This window comes from Salminus brasiliensis, chromosome 8, assembly GCF_030463535.1.
Source record: "Salminus brasiliensis chromosome 8, fSalBra1.hap2, whole genome shotgun sequence".
Lineage (NCBI taxonomy): Eukaryota > Metazoa > Chordata > Actinopteri > Characiformes > Bryconidae > Salminus > Salminus brasiliensis.
This window is the reverse complement of record NC_132885.1, coordinates 19,448,194-19,473,320: the sequence shown is the minus strand read 5'-3', so window position 1 is coordinate 19,473,320 and position 25,127 is coordinate 19,448,194. Positions and strand designations below refer to the sequence as shown.

Here is a 25,127-nt window from a genome sequence, read left to right as displayed (position 1 = left end):
ATTAAATCTTCTCCAGTGGTCCCCAAACCCACATAAACCCTAGTCCAAGCACCTGATGGAGCATGCAGAGCTGATGAGACCCAGCTGGATAACATTGGTCATTAAAAAACAAAGCCAAGCAGACAGCATGGTACCAAAATTAGCCCAATCCATCGTTCACTGTTTGCACCTATGTAAAACTTGGATGTGTATTTGCCTGGCTAATCCTGCAACCATGCCAAATGCCAATGTTCCAGGCAAGGAATATTAATTTCAATATTTAGACACCATCACAACAGTCCCCAATTCCAATGCCATATAATGACAGCTTTACATCAACACTAAAACTAAGCAGTCAAGAACTTTTACAATCCTCACAACACCGGCCAGCTAGAGTCCCTTCCCCAGCCAATAAGCTGTCTTGTCTTGACCCAACAGCCCACTCTCCTATAGTAGGCTTATATCTGACTTGTATCCAGAGCCAGCAGCCTACACTAACCTGCACTGAAGTAGGCAGCCAGCCCACCTGCCAGTCAGCAGCCTACAGCCTTTCCTTATATGCATTCCAATAGATTAAAAGTGTCTCTCACTTGCAAGTGGGGAAAGATGCCCATCGCTTTCAAAGTAAACCAGACCACCAGACTCACACCTCAGTCTACACACGAGGAGCTAATGAGTTGAATCAGACCTTTAGTAGAGGAGTAGAAGCATAAGAATGTTATGACCGTCAGAGAATTTCACACACTGCTACAACAACAAAACACACAGCAACAAGTCACGTAAGCCATCAAACTGCAGAACATGTCAGGTAGAAGATCTCCTTTGAGACACACACGGACGATCAGCATGGCACAGCGAGACTTACCTAAAAGAGCACAGGCTAGAACCAGCCATCGCAGATCCATAGCTGCTGCTGTTGCTGCTGCTGCTGCTGCTGCTGCTGCTGCTGTCACGTTTTTGCAAAAACGCTCCAAAACGAAAGAAAATCCAACTTCCCAGTGGCCCTCAAGAGCTCCAGTAGTAAATATGCACTGAGGAGACCGAGGTCTAGCCAAGGCTGCTCCTTAACCTCCTTCTCCGAAGCGACTGGGCTCTGAACGGGGTGTATCCTTTACGGTGACAGAGGAGCATCGGCTTTTGGACCCTTATTTCTCGTATTTAAGTGTCCAGCGCTCAAAGCCCACACACCGCTCCACTCTCCACTCCACTCCCGTCCCGTCTCCACCAGCCTGCCTGCCTGCCTGCCTCCTTCCACACCAACAAATCCAACCTCGGCGTCTCCTCCAGCGCTGCCGCTGTGTGTGTGTGTGTGTGTGTATGTGTGTGTGTCTAGTGCTCGGTGTGGGCTGGTGTGTATCTGAATCTCAGCGCTGGAGTGCTACTGCTGCCCACACACGACAGGAAACCAATACCAGTCTGTGGTGGAACAGTGAAAGCGATAACGGCTGCTGTGTAATATAGCTACAGAAACCAGCGACCACAAGCAGTTCAACCACAGACTACTGGACTGAGCTCCACTTCAGCCGTGTGTGTGTGTGAGCGAGCGAGAGAGCGAGCGCGGGCGTGCGTGCGTGCGTGTGTGCGTGTAGCTCTACCTCCTGCTGGTCTATTTCGCTCCCTCCCGCTCTCTCTTTCCTGTCTATCTCCTAAGGTCGCTCTCCCTCCTTCCCCTCTCTTTCTCTCTCGCTCTCGCGCTCTCCTATTATCACCAGCCCACAAAGGGAAAGCTAGGTGGCCCAGCCCATTTTTTCACTTTTCTGTCTGTCAGTTGAGGGAGAAACAAAGCCGGCCTGGTCTTCTGAATGGGGATGATGAGCAGGGGTTTTTTTGTTGCCAGTGGTGTGTTTTGTATCCGTAGTGTTTGGATCTATCCGCGCCGGAGCATCGACACCACGGGGGGTCTTCACTTCACTACCCACTGAGACTTCACTGTGGTCTCAACTACAAACGACCCTCCAGGAACCTTCCTCCCCAAAGACTCTGAGCGTTTGGGTCTCCGGACTGTGACTGTAAACAGCTTCACTGTAAGGAGAGAAAGCACGTTGGTCGCGTCCCAGTTTCTGTTAAATGACTCTCAACGCTTTAAGACAGACCGGCGGTGTGTGCTGGTTGGACTGATGCGGCTCTGCTTGGTTTGAGGGGTCGCTCAGTCCAGTTTAGCGCTTTCAGCTCCTAATTACATGTCCATCAACGCACCGGGTAAAAAAAAAAAATCCCAAGTCACTTGATTTTCTCCACGTCTGAAGCTCACCTCAATACAAATTGTAGCCCATGCCTCTAATTTCAAAAACTCTCAGCCCCTCCCCCTCTACCGGTAAACTCGCCTCCCGGGTGGGGCCCACAACCAAACCCCGCCCCTTCTCCGCCAAAGTGCCTCTCTCACCCTGCCCCCTAGTGCAAGGAGTCTCTCTACACTAGCACACGTTCACAAGCGTCTCCATTTCTGATATTATAACGTTTCTATTAGGTGAGGCTAATTTAGTCAACATCACCAATTGATTGACCAGACTTCACCTCGATAAAACGAACAGATTTATAGAGGCTACAGTTTTATATATTATTTTTATTTTATATTAGAATAAAGCAGTAAAATGGTGTAAAAACTAAAATACGACACAATGAAATACATTTAAAAGACCATTAAAATAGTAAGGTAATTAAATGCAACCTTTTAAAATGATAATATAATATGCATATGAAATTGTATCTATATACGCCCCTAAGACACCGAGTGTTTAGGTAAAAATAGGTTTCATTTAATTTGTTAAAGCTTAATTTAACATATTATGGAGAAATAAACAGCAAACATATACAAAAGTGACATTAAAATGGTATTTTCTGTAAATATATACTGTATTTTTGAAGCCATATGGTATAAGCATGAGAGAAATACTGTTCACGTTCATAAAACATATGGCTTCATTCTTTGTACAGACACAAAAACATGGAACTAATATTAAAATAAACAGTCATGTTTTTTTAGGTTTCAGAATACAGAAATGTCTATGCATGGTAAAGCAGAATATGGTAGCTTATACTTTTACACCCACTGTATACATCTCAAACTGCAGTTCAATTGTCTTACATATATATATATTTTTATTAACGCCTGCCATCTAAACTGGTTTTATTTATAAAAAACAAATTGGAACCGAAAGTAAACCAAGGGCTAAGTACTATACATATTTTAAAGCTTATACCTCCAGACCGTCCACATTATGTTAGAGCATGTTACACATCATTTCCTCTGTAGAAAGTTTTCTTCTAAGAAAGCAACAGATAAGAAAGCACATCAACAATGTTTTATAAGTTAGCAATATCAGTTTATGGACTTAGTAAGCCAGAGAAATGCAAACACCGCTGCTGTTACTTCAGTACTCTGTTAACATTGGAGACAAAGGATTTGAAATTGATCCTATGATTTGTTTTTTGCCACTGAAGGTCAGCCAGTGTGGAATGAAAAAATGTGGTAGGGCCTATGTTGTGAAATACAAATGCCAGTAGGATTACTGTCTTAATCTCTGTTGCTACAGGTGCAATTTGTCTTCTGCACATTACACCACTAACAGTGGTTATGTGTTGAGTATATGAGGACTGATCATATCATGTTGTTGTACAGAATCAAGAAGAAACCTGGTTAGACTTTTTAAACGTTAGAAGCGTCAGTCTCGCTATTCCAGGCAGTCGCACCACAACCCATTATTCACAGAAAAACAGAACAGATTGGTTTCTAAATTGTCAATAAACACTGTGAAACACAGACATACATCCATTCATCCACCTCTCTCATCTGAATGCTGTGCATGATGCAACCCTGCACACAAGACATCTTCTTTATTCAAATAGTGCATTGCTAGTGTTCTGCCTGTTGTGAAGAAAGACTGAATATTTCTACTGCAGAAAAGGCATATGGTCTTCTCTAACTAATCACAAGCAAACCTGTTCTTCTAAACAGGCCTTTAACAACCATTCTGATTTACTAATTCTAGCCTTCTATTATTTACTAGTTCTAGTCAATAAGCCCATTTTCCTGTGATTTTATTCTGTGTGGGTTTGTACATGTGTTGTTACTGGGACCCAGCTGGGCTTTCCAAATGGGCTATATCATTACAGCCCAACTTAATCTCACATGGGTGCCATCTAGGCCCTACGTGCAGTGTACAACCCAGATGGGGCCCATGTTTAACCCCTCCTGGTCCCATCACTGACCCATGTTGCTATCCATATATGGGACCAACACGGACAAAACATACCATACAGGCCCCACATGGGCATGCTATCTGGGCTGTGATCTGCTAATCTGACATTGTGCTATTTAATGAACATATGAAGCCTCCTCTCGTGGTCAGCACAGCTCATTAAGAAGTCAGGGAGCAACTTTATATACTGGCGAGGCTCTGAGGAGAGAAAATTTTGTTTGCACATTTCATCTGAAGTTTGGTGGTGTATCTAAAAAAAAAAAAGCAAATAAATCATTCATCACTTTCCTTTGGCATCTCTCTTGAGCACTTCAGGGCAAATCATACGGGATATGGAGCTTAAAATGTGAGTCTAGTGTCCACACATACACTCACACACACAAAAGAAACAGGTCTGCACCAAATATCTGGTTGTGTCAATGTTCATGCTGTCCAAAAATGGCAAAAAGTATTGCAATAAGAATTATGCTGTCATGGAAAAGCAAACAGTCTCAGTTTTTATGGATAAAATGTTAAAAGCGATTATTGTGTTCATTACAAGGCTCTGAATGGAGTTATCAGTTAAGCCGGCCACATTACGCAATGTTTATTTAATTAAAACTATCTCCGATGCCATATGAAAATGCTAATTGCTATATCAGATAATTACTGCTTGCCAATCTTGACTTTAATCCAAATTCTGCTCAGTAGATGGCTCAGTGTTTGGTCAAATGCTTATTAAATCACTGCACTGCAAATTGCCTTACCTTCACCATACTGGTATCTCAGAGGGAGCAAGAAAAGAACAGGGCCTTTAAGTGTGCAACCAACTGGTTTTCCTTCTCTTCCATTAACACTCGAAACCATGCATGCACATCCCCCGATGAGAGCTACAAACATGCAGATTAATGGAAAATATCAATGCCAAACTAGTTGCCAATGTTAAAACAAACAGCAGTAGCGAGCAGAGAGAGGGAAGTTGAAACCATGAACAGCTTTAATATTTCAGTGTTTGCCTAAATTTCGGTCATAGTTTCTGTAAAAAATCTTAGAGCTTAAATAAATGTGTGGTAATGCCACTAAAGTGAACTTGCTGAAGGTGCCTATGACAACTGAGTAAAGAGACCATCGTTATTGGTCTGGTTTGTTCCATTTTCTTTGCCTCATGTTTTTATCCACACAACTGAGCGGGCAGTGCAGGGCTAGGTCACCTGGCAGTCTCTCACAGCTAAAATTAGAGTGAAATGAAGCAGGATATGAGCACATTTTAATATGATAATGTGAAGTCATCTGAGAAGCCTTTGTTCTTCGTGTTCCTGGACAACAGCTACAGGAGCTCGGGTTGAGAAAGTTCTAAAAGTCAGCACCATAAATCATTTTACATTTACATCAGCATTAGCATTTAGCCAGTGCACTTATCCAGAGCGACTTACACAAGTGTTCTATTGTCAACTCGGGGCAAACCCTTAAGATAAAGCAAATAGGCCACTGTTTAAAGATACCCTTGAGCCAAGACACTGCCAGAAGAGTCAGTGCTGATACCTTGATGCAAAGAGACACAACACACTTAAAGTGCAAGTGCTTTTTTCCTTCCTTTTTGTAAGACTAGTGTTCATTTAAATGTTTTACAAAGAGATATGCTGCATTCAGTCTGCATTTGCAGATAACTGAAGTAGAAAGCTAACAGTCTCTTCAGGCTTGTGTTCCATGTATCTTGAACAGAGGCTGGTAGAGTTGACTTATACTTGAAGTCGCTGAGGTACGCTGCAGAATTTGACCATTATTGTCAGGTAGGGAAGAGACAATACATCTGCATAACTAGGATCATATGCGCCCAAGTGCCAACCCAGTCGCTTTTAAACATATATGAACAAGACAATGTAATTAGCTTGATTATTTGCTATGGTTATGTGTGGAAATGAACACAATGAAATTACAGGTCCACTCAATACATGCCACTCCAAACAATTAGGATCTAAAGGCCTTTTTCTACCATTCTGTGGGCTCCCTGAGCCTCGGGCCTCCTCCGAAGGGGTTACATCCCTACTAGGGTTGGACAGTAGTCACTTTTCTCATACATCTCCACATACTATCCGCCCTATTTTCCTTTAAACGAGAGGGAGGAGGGTGTCTTTTTTGTGTAGAACTTCCTTCATGACGATGGATCCGATATAGATTACTGCCACAGCAATAGAATAACATGCTCAGTTAAAGGGTGTCACAATAATTGGAAGAAGAGAAGATGTTCACCTATTTGGAGTGTTGTGATGCACCATATAACTGTAGTGGTAACTGTCCTCTGTTGGCTTCCAAAGAAGAGGACCTGTGTCCTCTATGCTATATGGGAAGGAAAAGTTAGGATGATTCTTAGACCCTGTGACTGACAGGGGCCCCTAAAAGATGTATTCATATAGCGTTTTGTCAGGTTTATTTGAGTTGTGGGACCCAATGTAATGGGGCCCAAAATTTCTGGCAGCGCCTTGTTGAAGGCGCTAAATTTACAACATCCACCCAGAACATACCCAGAAAACTGGCTGGGTTATGAAGCTCTGGTGAAGCAGGCACATTGGATGCTTGTAAGGCTCTTAAGTTAGCTCTTACACAGCCTCACAAGCACCCGTTGTGTCCATTTCATAACTGAGTATTCCCTCCACATAAAGGTAAGAGCAGATGTATGGAGGTTTGGGTGGAAGTTTTAAATTTAGCGCCTTCAATCAGACGCAGGTACTCTTCATTGGAAGCGATGGATATGAGTTATATGGTGCCCCACAACAAAACTAGCTGTTGGAAAACTATTATCTATGCTCTAAATAACTGTAAATAATGTTAGAATGCTAGGTTAGCATAGCTAGCTACTTTGTAATCAGTGTCCACAGCTGTGATTACATTTGAGGGCAGAAGCACACTCTTGATTAGAGGTGGTGGAGGTGGGCTGATTTGTGAATGAGACTAACACAGAAGTCAGAGAGACAGCTTCTGAAGACTAATGGAGGCAGATTTGATGGGGAAGGAGAAAGTTGGTTTCCCTAGAGACGGCTCTTCCGTTCCTTCTGCATTAATTTGGGCCATGCTCAGGATATGCCTGAAATATTGCATCAGCAAATCCATTCAGACCATGAGATTTAATGTGACAAGGGTCATTCCATGCTAAAGCAGCTGATGAGAGAGGGTTTTGACATCACTTGTCACAGATTGTGAAGATTTGCTACCTTTTGAATCTACCAAGCAAAGTCTGGGAGTGTCATGTGTGTCTTTTCGCAAGCCTTGGTGAACTGACATAACAGACATAAGCTGCAGTGTGGAGGCTTAGACGGTCAAATGAGGGAAAAAAACGTAGGGAATCAATATTTCATAAAATGATGCTTTAGATGGGAGGAAAAAACAATGATGCGAAGGTTTAGCTGTCGTAGTAAAAAACCCACATATCTGTTCTTGACAGCTAAAAGTAGGGGAAGTGTTTCTATTCTTGATTCAACAGCATGACCCTGAGTGTAAAGCGACATCCCTGCAGACCTGGACTTATACACCCTGCCTAGAGGCTGTGCTGGAAACACTGAGCAGGTTGATTTAACATTTCATTAGCCCAAGGGGACTCCAAATCGCTACATTTTTGCGCAGATCAATTATTCATTAGAGAGACTTTTAATGCAAAGTATTAATATAAAATGACTATCTCAGCACAGACTCTTTTAGCCTCCTTTTTTTGCTGTCACTGCCTAATTTCCCCGTTTCTGTCTCAACTTATTCTGTCTTCCTACACCGTCACGCACACACACATATATATGCACAAGTACTGTAGTGTAGCTTGCAGTTTGTGGCTAAAATAGCATTAGCGAATGAAACGCCTTGGGTGAAACGAGTGTACAGATGATTATTCTATCAAGTGTAGCGTTTAGAGGGCTGTTAGGCCCTCTGCCTTTGTTTCAACAGCCTTAAACAGGTAGAGAGCTGAATGAGCCTCAGACAAAATCAATTTGCTGTGTGTTTCCCGAGAGGAAATCAGCATCCTACATCCTTCCTTTGAGTGATCATTGGCAATATGGCCAATAGTGTTAGATGTCAAATATGGAAAGCTGTGCGTAATTGCATCTGAACATGCTTGGGGAAAAGCACACAGTGGACGATATATAAAGGCACGTTTCTTTTCAAATAACCTGTCATTTTTAATGTTTCTAATTTCACTTTAATTTCCCCATCTGTCTCTCATCACAGCGCTGTCATCAAATATTTCTTTAATTTCTCCAGTTTCTCGCCTCTCTCCTCCCTCTCTGCTGCTGCGTTGAGTCATTCACTCACTTATTAAAGATGATTTTTGAGACAAGCTTCATGAGTACATAATCATCTCTTTAACACTCTCTCTGTCTCTTTCTCTCTCTCTCTCACACACACACACACACACACACACTTACACTCTTGTGACTTGTGTATTACTGTGACTAAATACTGGTCTAACCTTGACTTTAGTAACCAAATGGAATTTTTAAATGAAACATGGTAAAAAGAAAAGCTAGAATTTCATCAGTATGTGTTCAGAGCACAGCTGTTTCCCACAAAATGCTAAATACATGACTATATATAGAAAAATACATCTCCAAGGGGGCAGAAAGAGGAAGGATAAGGGCTTGGTCGAGTAATAATGTGATCTTTATCTTCCTAACCCTGTGTCTGCCTTTTACTCAACATCAGCATTGCTGAGCTGAGGAGAGGAGTAGCATTGGCCTGTCATTAACATGCTAACGCTACATTTACACACACAAACAAATGGATAGATAGATAGATAGATAGATAGATAGATAGATAGATAGATAGATAGATATGGACAGACAGACGGACACAGATAGATAGATAAAGCCCCCCAGCATTGAGCTGTGGAGCAGTGGAACTGTGTTCTCTGGAATGATGGTGCTCCATCAAATATGAGGCACCAATGATGCTCTTGTCGCTGGATGCAATCAAATCTTCAAAGCAATGCTCCAGAACTCTTGTACAAAGCCTTCTTCCCTGGACAGTAAAGACAGTTACTCCAACAAAGCAAGATAAACTCCTTTTAATACTCTTGATTTCAGAAGAAACAATGAATGAGCAGATGTCCCAATACTTGTGCGCACCAGATAGATAGATGGGTAAATAGATGGAAAAATCGAAAGATATATAGAGGGGTGTGTATGTGTGTGTGTTTGTGTGTGTGAGAGAGAGACAGAGAAAGATAGAGAGAGATGTAAGTGGAATGGAGCAGCTGTAATATGACTGGTTATCGTGTCCTCTCTCACCTTGAGGAAGATTGAATCCCGTCACACTGCTGTCTGATGCTATCTGAAATGGGCTGAGCTGAATGAGAGATGACCGGCGGTGGGTAATGAATGTTTTAAAGCTATGTTCTCTAATATGAGAGGGGAAGCACAGCACTGAATCCAAATGCTTTCTTATGGTAACACTGACCTTTCCAGACTCCCTACCCGAAAAAAAAAAAACAGACACTGAGATGCTTTAATCAAACCAATCCCCTCCGGTTTGACATCACACACACTCATACTTTTAACAGGGAAAAAAAGGGGAAAGTCTCAAATTAGAGACTGCAGCTGTCAGAACATGGCAGATGAAAAATTACAGTGGAATTATTCAGTGCCAGAAACACAGTGCTGCACCTCCATCAAACATATGCTTTACGCTGCATGTTTAGATACTGTTGGCACTGCACACAACTGAATAAATCAGATGTGTTTTAAAGTAGAGGGTGTTTTATAAGCATGTGTGTGTGATGAGACACTCAGTGGCACTCAGGGCTGGTCTCAGGCCATGTGGGCCAACAATGACTTTCACTGACTTACTGAGGTTGTTTGACAATTTTAACATTGAGAATTTGGGCTTAGCTCAATTCACACTGAGCCAGTGCCCTTGTTCTTTGTGTGTGTGTGTGTGTGAGTGTGTGTGTGTGTCTATCTGTCACAAAAATTGTGCCATTCCTTTCAGCCTTCCAGCCTTCAACTGGCTTTCACTTACTCATCCTCTCCTTCTCTGGCCTTTGTCCTCTCTCTTTCCTCTCACCTGAGCTAAACGACACTCCAAACAGAGAAGGAATTACAGATAGAGATTGAAAGCAGATCACAGAGAGAGAGAGAGAGAGAGAGAGAGAGAGAGGGAGATAGGGACACACACAGAGAGAAAGATTATGTAGTGTATTATTTTCTGGGCAGACATTGCTGTAGCTCATTCATAATGCAACAGTAGTGTCCTGGTCAACAAACATGTCACTCCAGTTTGCAGACCTGTCCAAATCACACACACACGCACACACACACTCTATCAGCGGTAGCATGAGGTGCTTAATTTAGGCAGGACAATTCCTGGCATTATGAGAGAAAAATATGTCACCTAAACCAATACGTCATCAACGTCAATGTCAAAACTTTTTATAAACTCTGTCTGTCCTTTATCAAATACACTGTGCAAAAGTCAGAGACCACGCATCATTTATGTCATTGTTATTTTATATTATTTTTCTACATATAAATCACATTTACCAACCATCCAACATTAGCACCACATGCCACATACCAGCAAATCCTTTAAATCCTTTGAGTTGTGAGGTGGGCCAAGAACCTGCAGCCTGTAGTCTAACTAGTCTAGCCCAAAATATTACTTTCATTTACTTATGTTAAACTTAAAGTATGTGTTGTCCTTTTCCTGTAAAACCTAATATAATTTTGGAGAAAGTAAACTAGTACTTTCCTTTTTTACAGCTACAGTTACTTTCAGAAGACTCGCTTTCAGATCTACAATTTATTACACATCCAAAGTTCACTCTTAGAAGCATTTTCTGCTTCTCAGCATTCAATTAATCCCAAATACATTCAACAATGCTGAGGTCTGAGGTTTTAAGGTGGCCAGCCTCTCACAAAGAAAATCAATTTAGGTGCTGTGAATGTTATGGGGCATCTTTGGTGCTATATTACACCAGAGGTGTCAAGTAACAAAGTCCAAATACTTCATTACCTTACTTAAGTAGACATTTTGACATCTTTATACTCGTTATCTACATACTTTACTGGAGTCATTATTTTTTGACTTTTTACTTCTACTCCTTACATCCTCATGCTTGTCATTGTTAAAACAAACAAAAAACATATCCAGAAAATAAATAAATAAATATCTACATAAGTACAAATACTTTTTTATACCTCAAAATACTTTTGACACCTTTGCATCTTGCACGGCTGTTAGGACTCCTACCTTCTTCATACATTTGAATCATTTTTTAAACTCCAGTTTTGGAAACTTGATAACTCGCTTAATTTTACTTTTACTTACCTTTTGCAAGTGTGTTATCATATATATACATTTTCATAAATCAGACTTTTTCATAAATCAGTGGTTTATAAGGTTTATAAGTCTGCCTTATATAAGTCATTTATAAGTCATTCCAGCCTCAGAAAGTGTCAGGACACAGGATACTATGATTATTTAACACACACATCAGAGGAGTAGCAGAGTGATCCAGTATGAATAAGGTTAAGGTGCTAGATGTTGCTTTAGCATTTGGAGAATGCTGAACATTCAGGTCTTTCTGAATGTTTTGATTGGCTTGAGCTGGAGAGCACTCGAGGGTACGCACAGGGTCTTCAATGATTTGACCCCCATCCACCATAAACACAAAAGTAGGACGTGTTTAAAGTGAAGGCCTAAATCTCTTTCAGGACTCTACTGAGTTATATATGATAAACACACAGCTGGTAAGAGGCAAAGTTGGCCAGCTGCCTTCATAAACACTATAAGCTTTCATTAGCCTCTGGCAGACATACATCCTCACCAATATGAACAGATCACAGCTCTAAGCATGTATATGTGTTTAACTAATGCATATAAATATTTGCATCATTGTATCCATTGTAAACATACAATTCACTTTACTCTAAACAGACACTGACCTCTACTTGTGCTTTACCTCACTTTCTTTAGCTCCATGTGTTTCTGATATGAATACTGAACACAAGGTGACCTTAGCTTTTAGATGACGGTGTCCAGCCACTTAGTTACTTCTGTTCCTCTGAGACAGGCTTTTGCGTTCTCTCAGGCTAATTGTTCCATCTCCCTGTGTCCCCGTCCAGGAGGATCCAGTTCAGTGAGCTTGTTTAATGGGGCTAGGCCTTATTGCTCCTTCTAGGTTGTTAGCAAGAGCAAAGAGTCACACCAGCCCTTTAGCCTTGCCATTCAAACTACAAGTGCTGTATAAGTAAAACTGCACTGGAGTAAAGTAAAACAATGATGTTTTGGACATGCTTGAATTGCACCCAGTTACACTATATAGACAAAAGTATTTGGACACCAATAAATTCAGTATTTCTTTTTAAATCAATAGTATTGAATAAGAGTTCGACCTGCTTTTGTTGAAGTAATTGTCTCTACTGTCATGTAGGCTTAAAAACATCAAGTTTTTCTGCTAGATTTTGGAGCATTCCCATGGGGATTTGATTGCATTCAGTCACAAGTATTAGTGATGTTAGGATGATGTTGGATGTTCACAGCTCAATGCTGGGGGCTTCATACCCCTCTAGCCCACACCTGTTATTAGTCATGGTTTATCTACTCCAGTCCTATTCTGTTGGCAATATTTCTCTTCTGGGACTTAACCAGCTGTGTGTGCATTTGCACACCTGTGTCAGCAATGGGTGCAACTAAAAGTAGCTGAATGCGTTTATTAAAAGGGGTGTCTACAAACATTTGTACATATAGTGTGCAAATTTGTCACATGTGGCAAAGCTGAGTTTCTGTTGGAAGACCTGTACTGTGATCAGGGAGCCTATATATCAAGTTTCCCCCACCTCCTGATTTGCAAGTCAAAAACCATTTGCAAATACATTCAGCACACATTTATATTTCATAAAATATGGAATTCAATTTATTGATAACGGCAAAGTTTCTTGAAAGTGTTTTACTTTCACTTTCACCTCAGACTTTCTCTGAAGTGAAAGTACTTCTGTTTGACTACAAATCCACCACTGGGTACATGTGTGTGTGTTTGGAAGTGTATGGCAGGTGAACCCACCCTCATGTGTGTAAGCTCTGACGGGTAGTGAGCGAGCAGGGGAGTGTGTGAGTGTGACAGCAGCTCAAGCTGAGTGAAACATAGAGGTAGCAAGCTGTCAATCCAGCCATCCATAACACTAATCACACACAACGACTCTAGCTCGACAGCTCAGCACCTGATTCGTATAATAATGCTGTATCTACTATAACTTCTGCAAACTGAGCGCAGATTCTGGGCTGCATCCAGGGTTCTTATTGACATGTAGAAAGACATGCTGTGGATATCTGTGGCATCTGTTTGCCCTCTCAGGTCCTGATTTGGGCTGCAAACAATAATTTCTATAGTTTATGAATATACTGACTGATTTATTGACTAATCAAATTATTAGCTTTCTTTGGTTTCTCCTCCCTTTTGCTGAAAGCTGCATCCGAAGGCCACAAATGCAGTCGATGAAGACAACGTTTCTCAGCTGTTATGTCACTGAAGCCTGGCCGTTATTGTAGGGCCCTTCAAAATGCAGTCGAGTTGTTTCTGAGAAATAGAGCATGAGGACCTGACTGCTTTATCCTTCTACACCTTTAGTCACCCACAATCTTTCACAAGCAGTGCTGACTAAGCTTCAAGAGTTACCAGTTAATGTTTGCAAGATTCAATCGTGTTCAGTAAGCCATGACGTGTTGGTGAAGCCTGCACAGGCTATCTTAAATGTGATGGACTTTCCTACCTTCTACCATTAGAAAAGATTCATTCCTACACTATACATCGAAATGTGTGTGGACATCCCTTCTAATAAACCCATTCCATTCAGCTACTGCTAAGTTGCACCCATTGCTGACACAGATGTGCAAAGGCACACACAGTTACTCCAGAAAACAGGATAAACACTTTCATAATAGCCTTGATTTCAAAAGAAACAATGAATGAGCAGGTGTCTCAATACTTTTGTCACTATAGTTTACAGTGTAAATGACTGAGGTTTATGTAGCATACTGGAAGGAGTTACTGTGGAGTCTAATGGTAGTCTGCAAAAAACATCCCCAACAGCACCTCCTAGAGCACGCTTGGTGGATTGACTACCAGTTGGACTTGTTGATTAATTGTCACAGCCGTACTCCTGGTGTAGTCTGAACAAAACCTGAAATTTCATTATGATGTTGTCAGCTGATGTTAGCTGTCAGCATCTGAAGCACGTTCACTCAAGCTGAGGATGTGTCATTAGCCGTGAGCGATTTGTCCTATGGGGGAGGTCTTGCATTTCCTGAGTACCCGTGTGGTTGATGAGTGAGGTTTAGTGTACACCACAGCAGGACATAGAGAGAAAGACAGAGAGAGAGTGAGTGAGAGAGAGAGAGAGGGAGAGATGGACATGTGGGTTTATTTAAAGGGCGCAGAGTGAGAACAGATTTAGCTCTGACTCAGTTCCTGACTCACAGTGTTTGAAGGACTCACGCTGCTCTCACAAAAGAGAGAAACTGCAGCATGTACAGTAACCGTTACCATGGAGATCTGCACATTGGCACATGCCCAAATCTGATTTCACTTTATGTAAACATTGCTCTTTAAACAGAGCAGTCTATTCCATGCTTAGCAGCATCTAAACCCCACATTTGGGCAACAGGTCTTTTTGCTAGCTGTTACTGGCCTTGTCCTGCAGGTCCCTAAAAGCTTAGAGAGCAAGAGAGAAGAATAACCTGTTTACCTGAATAACTTTACTTTCACTTTGCCTCAACCTCTCTACCTTGCCTCTCTACCTCTCTCTCTCCTTTCGTTTTTAATCACTCTCTCCTGCTGGAACCCCTGCTGTCTTCAACCGTTCCGCTGCACACCACATCTGCATCTGCATGCTTAGAATTTGACACTCTGAATACATACTAAAAAAAGGTGCAGGAGGATTTTTGAGGGGTGCATTTAATATGACGTTAAACACGCAGGAGGCTCAAGATGTCTTCCTATGTAATGTAATTGTGACCCGGAATAGAATCAACCATAACATATGTGAATCTTCTTGCTACCTTGTTTTGAATCTTCAATCTTAAAGCAGCACTGTGTAGCGTCTTAAAATAACAGCTTTAGAATCACTGTGAAGCTCCACTGACTGTAATAGGGAAATAAGTGTCTGTGTCATTGCTACACCAGGCTCACTGCATAGCTCGAGTCATATTTTTGTAAATTCTTGCAATATTGTAAAACGTGTCCTTCAGGGAAGCCTCAAAGGGGAAATTACACTACACCGACTGTAGGGGGAGCCCAGGAGCAAGAAATGTCCGTTTTTGACTAATGCTGCTTTAACCTCTCATCTTCTATAATGTAAATAAGAAGCACCTTTAAATTACGGCTGCAACGACTAGTTGACATAATCGACAACGTTGATAATAATCAGTTGTTGACTCTGAATTTCGTTTGTCAACATGTTGTTAATTTGTTGCTGCAACGCACGACAGGAAGTGCATTAGTGCATTCTGTACTAATAAAGAACACCCTGAATGATGACACAGCAAAGAGTGTGCAAATAAAAAAAAGCGAGACCAAAACATTAACATTAACCAATGAAACAAAACAATTTTCAAAGTTTTCATTTTCACAGCAACACTGTGATAATGCATGACCATCTTAACCACAAGCACTCTAGAGCTGTGATGTCTAACATTACTTCAGATCGTTAGCTTTAGCCAACTAATGTTCATTTTGAAATGTGTGTTAGTGCTGGAAAATAAGGTCTCGTGGATGCTTCTTGCTAAGAGATCACTATTTCAGTTATGTTAGCTAACTCTATAGGAGTGTAGCAGGATTTATAGGAGTAACTTTAGCGTATGCTTGTTTTGTCTTCCTTAATTTTGCTCGTGTTGATACCAGCATTCATTCTAAATAGTAAACCTCCTCCACTTAACCGTAACTACACTATTAAAAGTATAAGATCCTTGAGGAACCTTCAAGGAACCTTCTTCAGTTTGAAACTAGAGGTGCACTTAAGGTGCTTTGAGGAACCTTTAATGAACCTAATAACCTCAAAGGTTCCTCAAAGCACCCTAAAATAATCCTCCCTAAAAAAATAATCCTCCACAAAAATAATCGACAGATTTCAGTTGTAAGTAGCAGTCAGACAAATCTCTAACACACCATTCCTTTACAAGAAGTCAATGTTTCATGACATTAAAGTGTCCTTACATAAAGATGTATTTTTTAAATCAGGTGGAGTAATTGGTCTGGTATGTCAGGAATGTTGCATAAAAGTGTGTGTGTGATCTTATTGTGCTTTCACAAGCATTAAAATGAAAATGAAACTATACAGAACCAATGCAAAGAAATATGCCTTATGAGAAACATACAAATGCTTCTTAGAGAAGCAGAACCAGTTTAATGTCACCAGTTCAGAGAAACTCCCACTCAGGAAAGCAGACACTTCCTCATGCTCTCTATGGTTGATTAGATACTCTTGTTTCTAAATGTGGAGTTGTGCAGTGACTGGCGATTGTGGGGGAAACTGAAAGTTCTTTCTCTTAAATTGTTTTCCACCACACTCACAACACTCTTAAACATTAAGGTCTCTTAAAAGGTGCCAGGGAAGACACAGCCCTGGTTCCATAAAGAACCATGTTTGTAATAGAGATGTGTGAGTGTATTCTGCTGTACCTATATGTACCTATATGTTGCAATCATTGTCTCTTTTATATGCATTTATTTGCCAGAATCCCAATATGAACATACACTGTACAACAAAAAAAATGTAATACAAGCATATTGCATATGTATATTGATAACTGATGCTTTTTTATTTAACAGTTGTATTCATGTTGCATATGAAAGTATGCATGTATATTTATACAATGTATATTTAGGAGAGTGTGTAAAATACTGATAAATAAACAATGTTCAATACTATACTTTAAACTTGAATAAGTTCACATTGACCAAAACTAAAAAATGTAAGCTTTATTAAACAAAATGAAAAATTTAAGTTGGATGTTCTTAATTTTAAATTGCTAAAGATCTGGCCTCAAAGATCTGGAAAAATGACCACAATTGTTCACTTACCTCAAAATAGTTGAGTAATATGCTGGAAATATACAGGTGTCTGTACATCAGACCTTTATACATTTGGGTAAAACAACTTGTGGGATTTCAGTGCATCTTAAATGATGCAGCAGTTCCATTATATTGGTATTACTGTACAGGTTCCACAATGTATATGCTGTACCATTTAAGACGGAACACAAATGTATAAGAAGCTGGCAAATCAGAAGCCAACTAATGTTGCATTAGCCCTCCAGTGATGCTTCTGTTAAGTTATACATTCATCTGATGTCAACATTGTAGTTTTGTTCAGTTATAAAGGAACAAATAGAACAGGCCTGTAATTTGTTTTCTCCATCATTTTTGATAATTACATATGTTTTTGTTTTGTTTTTTTTTTGGGGGGGGGGGGGGTTACGGACTTAGAATCCCTTAAGATTGCCATGGCCACTCAATGGTGACCCTGTTTATACAGTCCTCATTTCACCTTATCTATTTCACTCCCTAATTCCATAAATGTATTCTGGCATCATAGTGAGGTGGATCTTTCCTTATATTCCCCAGATCAAATCAATCTATTTCACAGTCAGTTCTCATACCACAATTAACTGAAGGCATGACTTTCACTCACAGCATGGATTTACATGGAGAGCTATTTTATAAAGTGTACGGTATGTCAAGCTAATTATGAATTAAACCAGGCTTCTGATAAAATACTTTATTATTAATATATAAAATACTTAATGATCACTTCATAGAAATGACAGAAGTTATTTAAATGAAGTTATGAGGTAATTTTAATGACGAGTCATTTAAAAAAATGGAAATGTACAAAAGTTCCCCTTGATGTTCTTTACTCATGTAGGAAGGTCATGTCTAAAAACGCCAGAGTAATGTGGGCTGTTTATCTTGAGGCCTCAGCTGTTCACAAAAGACCAGAAGGTTTTGCTGTTTGCATGGTCAGCTCATTCAAGGATAAAGGAGCTGAACTGAAAGCTGATTTAACTCATTAGTGTGAAACAACATGCAAAGACAAATATAGTTGGTTGCAGTGTATTAGGCTCCTCATCTAAACTTCCTGCTGCAAACTTTTCAACATAAGAGATGCAACACTGACTTCATTTGTTACATTACTTGGGAAACTTTACTCTATTCAGGTGTTGGGATGGTATTTCTATATCTTGGGGTGGTACTGAGGGCATTGTCCTGCCCATCCTCCTGGACTTGCTCTCTTCAAGAACCATGAAATGAGAATCAATGCAGAGTCCTCTTATCCTGGACACAACCTTTTTCAACTCTTCCATCCGGCAGCTGCAACAGAACCCTGTATGCTCAGAATGCCAGACACAGGAACAGTTTCTTTCCTCATGCCATCAGCCTCAAAAATAGCTGACCAGCAATTTAATCAGCTAGAACATTACAACTCCTGTTTTCTTCAGATAGTTATTAAACCTTGCTTTACATGCCACCCATAACACTGTGCACCAATTGTGATGTACACTACTGTTGTATGCATTGCCACACACTCTTGCTTTCTAATGTGTATTTTAGGTCTGTAAATAATATGCACATTGTCTATATGTCATTGTCCTTGTATTGTATAGCCTGTGTGTTACTGTGTTTATTGTATATTGTGTATTATCTATAAATTATATATACAATGTGTATATATTGTCAGTAATAGAGAGACGGCAACAGCCGGAACCAAATTCCTTTGTGCTTGTCAGCATACTTGGCCAATAAATCTGACCTTTATTATCTGATTCAGAAGAAGAAATTGAACCATTTGGCCATTTGTCATGTGAGCCTGCAAAATGAACAATTCTCAGCTAATTGTTGCTGTTGCAGAAAAAACGAAACTTTTTGATTCTCTAAAATGACAACTTTACAGAAGTGGGAATGACCTTTCAATGGAGGTCAATTAAAAAATAATAATTTTAGAGCTGTTCCATTGATTTATTTCTAAGTTTTTAAATATATAAGTAAATGAAGTGAAAAGCAGCAAATATGGAGATGCAAGGTTTTGTGTGATATACTGATGATATTCTTCTGTCATAAAATCCTCTTTTCAGCTTCAGCCTGTAAGTAGATGATTTGACATTTGCATCTCAGATTTGATGACATTTTGTGGAATCCATTCTTCTCTTCATCCATGCCATATTGCCTATGCCAAATGTTTTTTTTAATGGTTTTGGTGAGAGTTGACTTCAGCAATGGATAGCAAGTGAAAAAATGAAAGACAAAATGTTTTTATAATGAGCAAAATAGGCATAATGTTGGCTGTTGTGTTTTACTGTTGACCTACAAACCATTATACTATAAATCATGACAACATGTTAATGCTAATTGTAGGCATACTTCACTCACCAACCTTTACATTTAAATTGTAATTTGTAGGCTGTTGTCTGTTGCCTTTCCTGTCAGACAAAATTTGCATCCCAGATGTATTCTATATATTTGTTCCAGGGAAATAAACCAGGTAAGTTTTTTATAACTGTGTTGATGTAATGTACATTATTTTATTTCTATGAACATGATGTACAGATTCAATGCACCATCATATACATATACAGACATAGTATAGTAAAAAAAGCAAGGACCTTTTCTGTCTTTTTCTGAAAATAACGCAGAGTTTCTGGAGTGATCAAAGCTGAGCAGCAAGTGAAGCGAACTATGCAGCAGTCAGTGCAGGAAACCTGTGACAGGTGATAACACTGCATCATGCTGATGTTCATAAGGAGAGATTTGCTTACCAGATGCTGTCTGCATAGTTTGAGGAAGTTAAAAACTGATCTGGGGATAAGACAAACTAGAATAATAAAAGACTGTGTGAATGAGCAGGTCCAGAGGGAAAAGCTCGTGTTCTGGCCCCAGCTGGGAGTCGGTTATCTCTTCTGACTTAGTAACTCTATCCCTGCTGCTACTGTGCACTTCTGCCCAGGAGTCCGTCAGGAGAGATTGGACAGGAAGTGTGTGATAGGAAGGGGGCTTGTGACAAACAAGGAAAGAGTAATGCAGGAAGATCTGTACGCATTGCTGCAAAGCAATGATACCCTGTCTCCAGTCAAAGAATGCCAGCATGTAATAACCAGGAAAATAACAATAATAATAATAACAGCATTTTATCAGACCTAAAGTCTCTAAAAAAAAAAACATAAAAAACATTATAAAACAAACATTACAATACAAACTCTTTAATAAAGTGATTCCTTAAGGTTTTGTAAGTCAATGTTATCACCATGACAACCCAAAATGCTTAAATAGTTCTTCTTGAAGATGAAGAACTTCTCATAAACAGCAATAATAACATAAATAGTATCAATATCTGTTATGACTTCCTGCTACAGGCATGCATAGGCATCAAGGCAGTATACTGGATATGAAATGTATATATTATAGTATATATGCATATATTGTATACATGACATATTAAGTTTATCATTTGCTTTAAAAGAAGAACTAGAAATAATATAATTATGTCATACACAATGCACACAAAAGAAGCACACATATTACTGCATGCAGACGCTCCAAAGCAAGACGCTTACACGCACAATATCTTCAAAGACAAATTGCCCTGAATTTGTAAATATTTCATAGCTTGTCACAGTGCTTGTGTGTAGCTGTCGTTCTAAAAGCCCAATGTGGACCTAATGATCAGAATCCAGTTAAATCTCAGTACTGCTGTGAAGAGACCTTGGTCTAGAGAATGAAAAAATGTGCCTTTCTGATGAGAAATGTGGCTCACAAGCAACCGGCACTGTGGTTGCTACGACACTGGAAGACAACTCTTCTATACCAATTCAAGAAGCCCAATTGGACAATGCCTGTGTCTAAGGTTACAGATGGCATTCATTATTTTAAAAACCTATAGCTTAATGGGCAAGCGTTAAAAAAACCCTTGCGTAGAAACCTTGTTAACACAAGAAGCAATATCTTCATATTAATCTTGCCTTTGAAGGAAGGCAGATGTCATTTAAATTGTAAGTATATGAAAAAACATTAAGTGAGTCAGAAGAAATTTCTCCAGGGCTGCTGTTTTCGTTTAACTTCTTACTAACCTTTTATCAGTGTGATCTCATCACAATCCTCTACATTGCTTCAGCAGAGAGGAATATGCATTTGCAGTATTTGATGTGAAATGGTCTGCTGGCTTGTCCTGAAGCTACAATGTGTAAAATGTATTTAATTTGACCTAATGTGGATGACAAAATGACATCTCAAAGATTTGACCACTGTGCTTTTTCCACACACACATTGACACTGTCACTTCACATGGGCTGGGTTTCCCGAAAGCATCTTAGCAAAAAGATTAGTCTTAAACGGCCGAGCGAGCATCACAATGAACACTTTCTCTAAGACGCTTTTTGGGAATCCATTTTATTTGAATGATATATGTACGGACTAAAACCGTACATCAGAGGAGCACACAAGGAAGATGAACCTGGGAAATCAAGCAGTGTCCGTGTTGGGCTAAAAAGTGATGTGGCAAGTCAACTGAGGGTTTTGCAGTGGGGCTGGGGTGGACAACCAAGTACACCGTAAGGAACTTGGTTGGAAGGTTCCTTGTAGGTTCCATTACGGATTCCCCTAAGGGTTCCTCAAGGGACAGCCTTTCACATTTACCCAGTTCAGCAGCAACAACCATGTTAGAGCGTTATCAGTAACTGAGAATTTGTTTTTGGTGATTTGCCGCTTACAGGTTAGCCAGATCTGCACCTGTGTGGCTCTCATTTACTGCTCTTTTTCTGGAGCGCCTGAGACACTAGCTGCCACTCAGTCATAAAATGAGCAGTTATGGTGAAATATGATGTTACGGCTATTCTACCCAGTTTCTTCACTGATTCCATGCCTGTCTTTGCGACAGAAAGCCGTATTGTGGCTCCAAAGTGCACAACACAGAGCGAATGCCCTGACTTTCAATAAATGAATACGGACGCGAATCCTTGGCAGTAAAAGTTGCAATCAAGTTTGCAATTTGCGTCGCCTTTTCCGAGTTGGGTGGAAGCTTTGACACCACTTGTTCGATGGACCTCTGATTCTGTCAGCATTGTTATCAGTTAAAATGTAAAGAATCAATTTTGGGATTTCTGAATCGATTTAGAATTTTCCGCCTCTCCATATCAAGATGCATCTAAGAATTGTTCCTCCAAATGTTGTGCAACATGAATTTATTTTCACATATGAGCATATGAACATATATGGGTAGCTGGAGAGCCAGCTGCCTGAAGCTTAGTCAACAGGAGTGACGATACACTAGATCTAGAGCAGCATTCTGTGAACATACAGAGGTAACTGGAGAGCCAGCTGCCTGACTACAAAATAAGGCAAGCCAAACCTGAGTAAGCAGTGACTGTCTAGAACCAGGGTCGCCTAGGAGCATGAGCAGGAAGCAAATGCAACACGCTTGTCTCTCAAACCAGACTATGGTATCGCTTGACTAAGAACAGATCACTTGCCAATCTGAACACGTCACCAATGCATGGGGAGTAAAGGAGATCCCTGGATATCCAGGGATTGCCAGGGATACAGCAATGAGTGGCAGTCATGGAGCTCCTTAAATGTCTCCAGTCCCAGGTGCAACTCATGAACAACAAACGAACCCAACTGAACATGAATCAACAGGAAAAAACAGGAAGTCCTTATATGGGCTTGCGGGTGGCGGCTCAGGATCACCCAGGGGGAGGGCGCGATAACGAGGGCCTGACATTGACTATCTTCGTAATTAACTATCGTATTAGCCTTGTACCCCCAGTGCAACAATGAAGAAGCAAACCTCAACCATTTGTGGACTGTTTGTATGTTTGTAAATCTATATAATCTTTTTAAAGCCCAACAAACCTCCCCATAATTTACAGACTCCAACCCAATTAAAGGTTTCTTCAATACATCTAGGCCAAGAACTATTTAGGATATATTTCTAAGGATGTAAAAGCATGACTACAGTAATGTGGTTATTGCCTGTAAAGCAGGACCTGGTTATGTGTGCTCTGCAGGTTGGTGTCCCAGCTGGAGACCTGATTCACTCACACAGTAGACAGTGTGTCTCCCATGAGGACGCAGCGTGAGTGGTGATGAAGTCTTTCCTGGTGCTGTCCTGGGAGACAGCAGCAGTGAGACAGCGGCAGCCACTGGTGTGCTAAGACAACCGCCACCAGGATTAATGAACCGCACACGTTGTCATCTCCACTATTTCTCCACTCTCATTATGACTTAATAGATTTAATAGAGTTTTGCTACCTCTCCCGGCTGCCTTTCCGCCGCTTCCTTTGAGCACTCAGGTCATATTGGAAATCTACTGTAGGACCTGAGCTGTATCTCAACATCTGTTTATGTCCCCTTTGCTGCAGTTACAGCCTCTACTATTCTGGGAAGGCTTTACACTACATGTCTTCTCATATTGCTTTAAGGATTTTATTGCATTGAGTTAAAAGAGCATTAGTGAAGTCAGGTACTGATGTTGGATGATTAGTTCTGGATCATAAAAACACTATAACACCTTTTCCCATATTCAGTGGTGCCCCATTACACTACAAAAAGTAGTTTTGCTGCTCCACAGTGGAGGATTTTTACCCCCCTAGCAAATACGTGGCACTATGTATGGTGACTTTAGACTTCATTCAAAACGATACAATAATTAATAAAAAAATTTATAGAAACTATTCTGTCACCGTGTGGCAGATGGAAATACGTTTCATACAATCTGACTCTTTTTAAACCAGCTACATACTGCTGTGCTCAAAAGCTGCAAAAACACTTAAATTAGCATTGTGAGAATTGTTATTCTTTGCTCATGGGCTCCCCCTACAGTTGCGGAGTGTAATGCAGCTTTACACCACTGCAGTAAGTACAAATGGACAGTTGTACACATGCATTTGTTGAAGCTAAGAGATACAGAATCAACATTAGAAGTAAAAGAAATGTGTCTGTGTGGACTTCACACAAATATGACTTGGGTTACGCAGCGTTATGCAGTTTTAGCGAGGGTTCTACCAAAGTTACATAGCGCAGTTGCAGTGATCCTAGCCCAGAGTGGCAATGACAGAGACACTGTTCCTCCCTATTACAGTCAGTTTACCATCACAATGATCCATCCCACACATTTTGAAGATGTTGCTTTAAGGTAAAATTGCTGTATAATATTGCTTTAAACACTGCAGTTCCAGCTTCTGGTCTCCATATCCATCCTGAGAACTCAGAGCTTGACTGTGTGAGACACAGACCAGTTAGCCGTTTCTCTGTTTGCTCTTCTGCCCGTCACACACTGTCACTGTCTGCAGCTCTTTGATGGTGTGTGACAGCGAGTCAGAGCCGTGGCCCAAGCGAATGTCATCCAGATGTAAGTGAACGCAGCAATACGAGGAACAGATGTCCCCTCTCTGCACTCATTAGCCACAGCTAAATGACGGCCATCTCGGGCCAAAGCCAGCAACCAGCTAGAAAACAGCCATGGACAAGCACTCCAAAGATGCCTAAGCATGTAAGTGATACAATGTATGTCCAAATGTTTGTGGACACCCCTTCTAATTAATGCATTCGGGTATGTTAAGTTGTACCAGTTGCTGACACAGATATGCAAATGCACACAGCTGTAGAGAAGTATTGACAACGGAATAGGACTCTTGTGCAGATGAACATAAACCTTTCAGCACCACGCCTATTGCTAGGTGTGGGCTAGAGGAGCATAAAGCTCTGTAGCATTGAGCTATGGATCAATGGAAGTGTGTTCTCTGGAATAATAGTGCTCCATCCAGTACGTTTGGAATGAGTTGGGGATAAGTTTATCCAGCATCCTGACCTCATTGATGCACTTGTTGCTGAAAGCAATCAAATCCTCACTGCAATGCTCCAAAATCTAGTAAAAAGCTTGTTGTGGATAGTAGAGACAGTTACTCCAACAAAATCTCAGAAAAAATCTTAACAATGAGCAGGTG

General features: G+C 40.5%; 1 protein-coding gene across 2 annotated transcripts in view; it reads right to left on the bottom strand.

The window, feature by feature from the left end:
• The window catches only part of igsf3 (immunoglobulin superfamily, member 3), a 159,584-nt gene extending 157,715 nt beyond the window's left edge, over positions 1-1,869 (bottom strand). For both annotated transcript variants that reach the window (XM_072686011.1, XM_072686012.1), the window contains exon 1: positions 845-1,869. In XM_072686011.1, the coding sequence (XP_072542112.1) occupies positions 845-884 (40 nt within the window). In that variant the 5' untranslated portion in view covers positions 885-1,869. The remainder of the gene's footprint in view (positions 1-844) is intronic.
• Between the last annotated feature and the right edge of the window lie 23,258 nt (positions 1,870-25,127).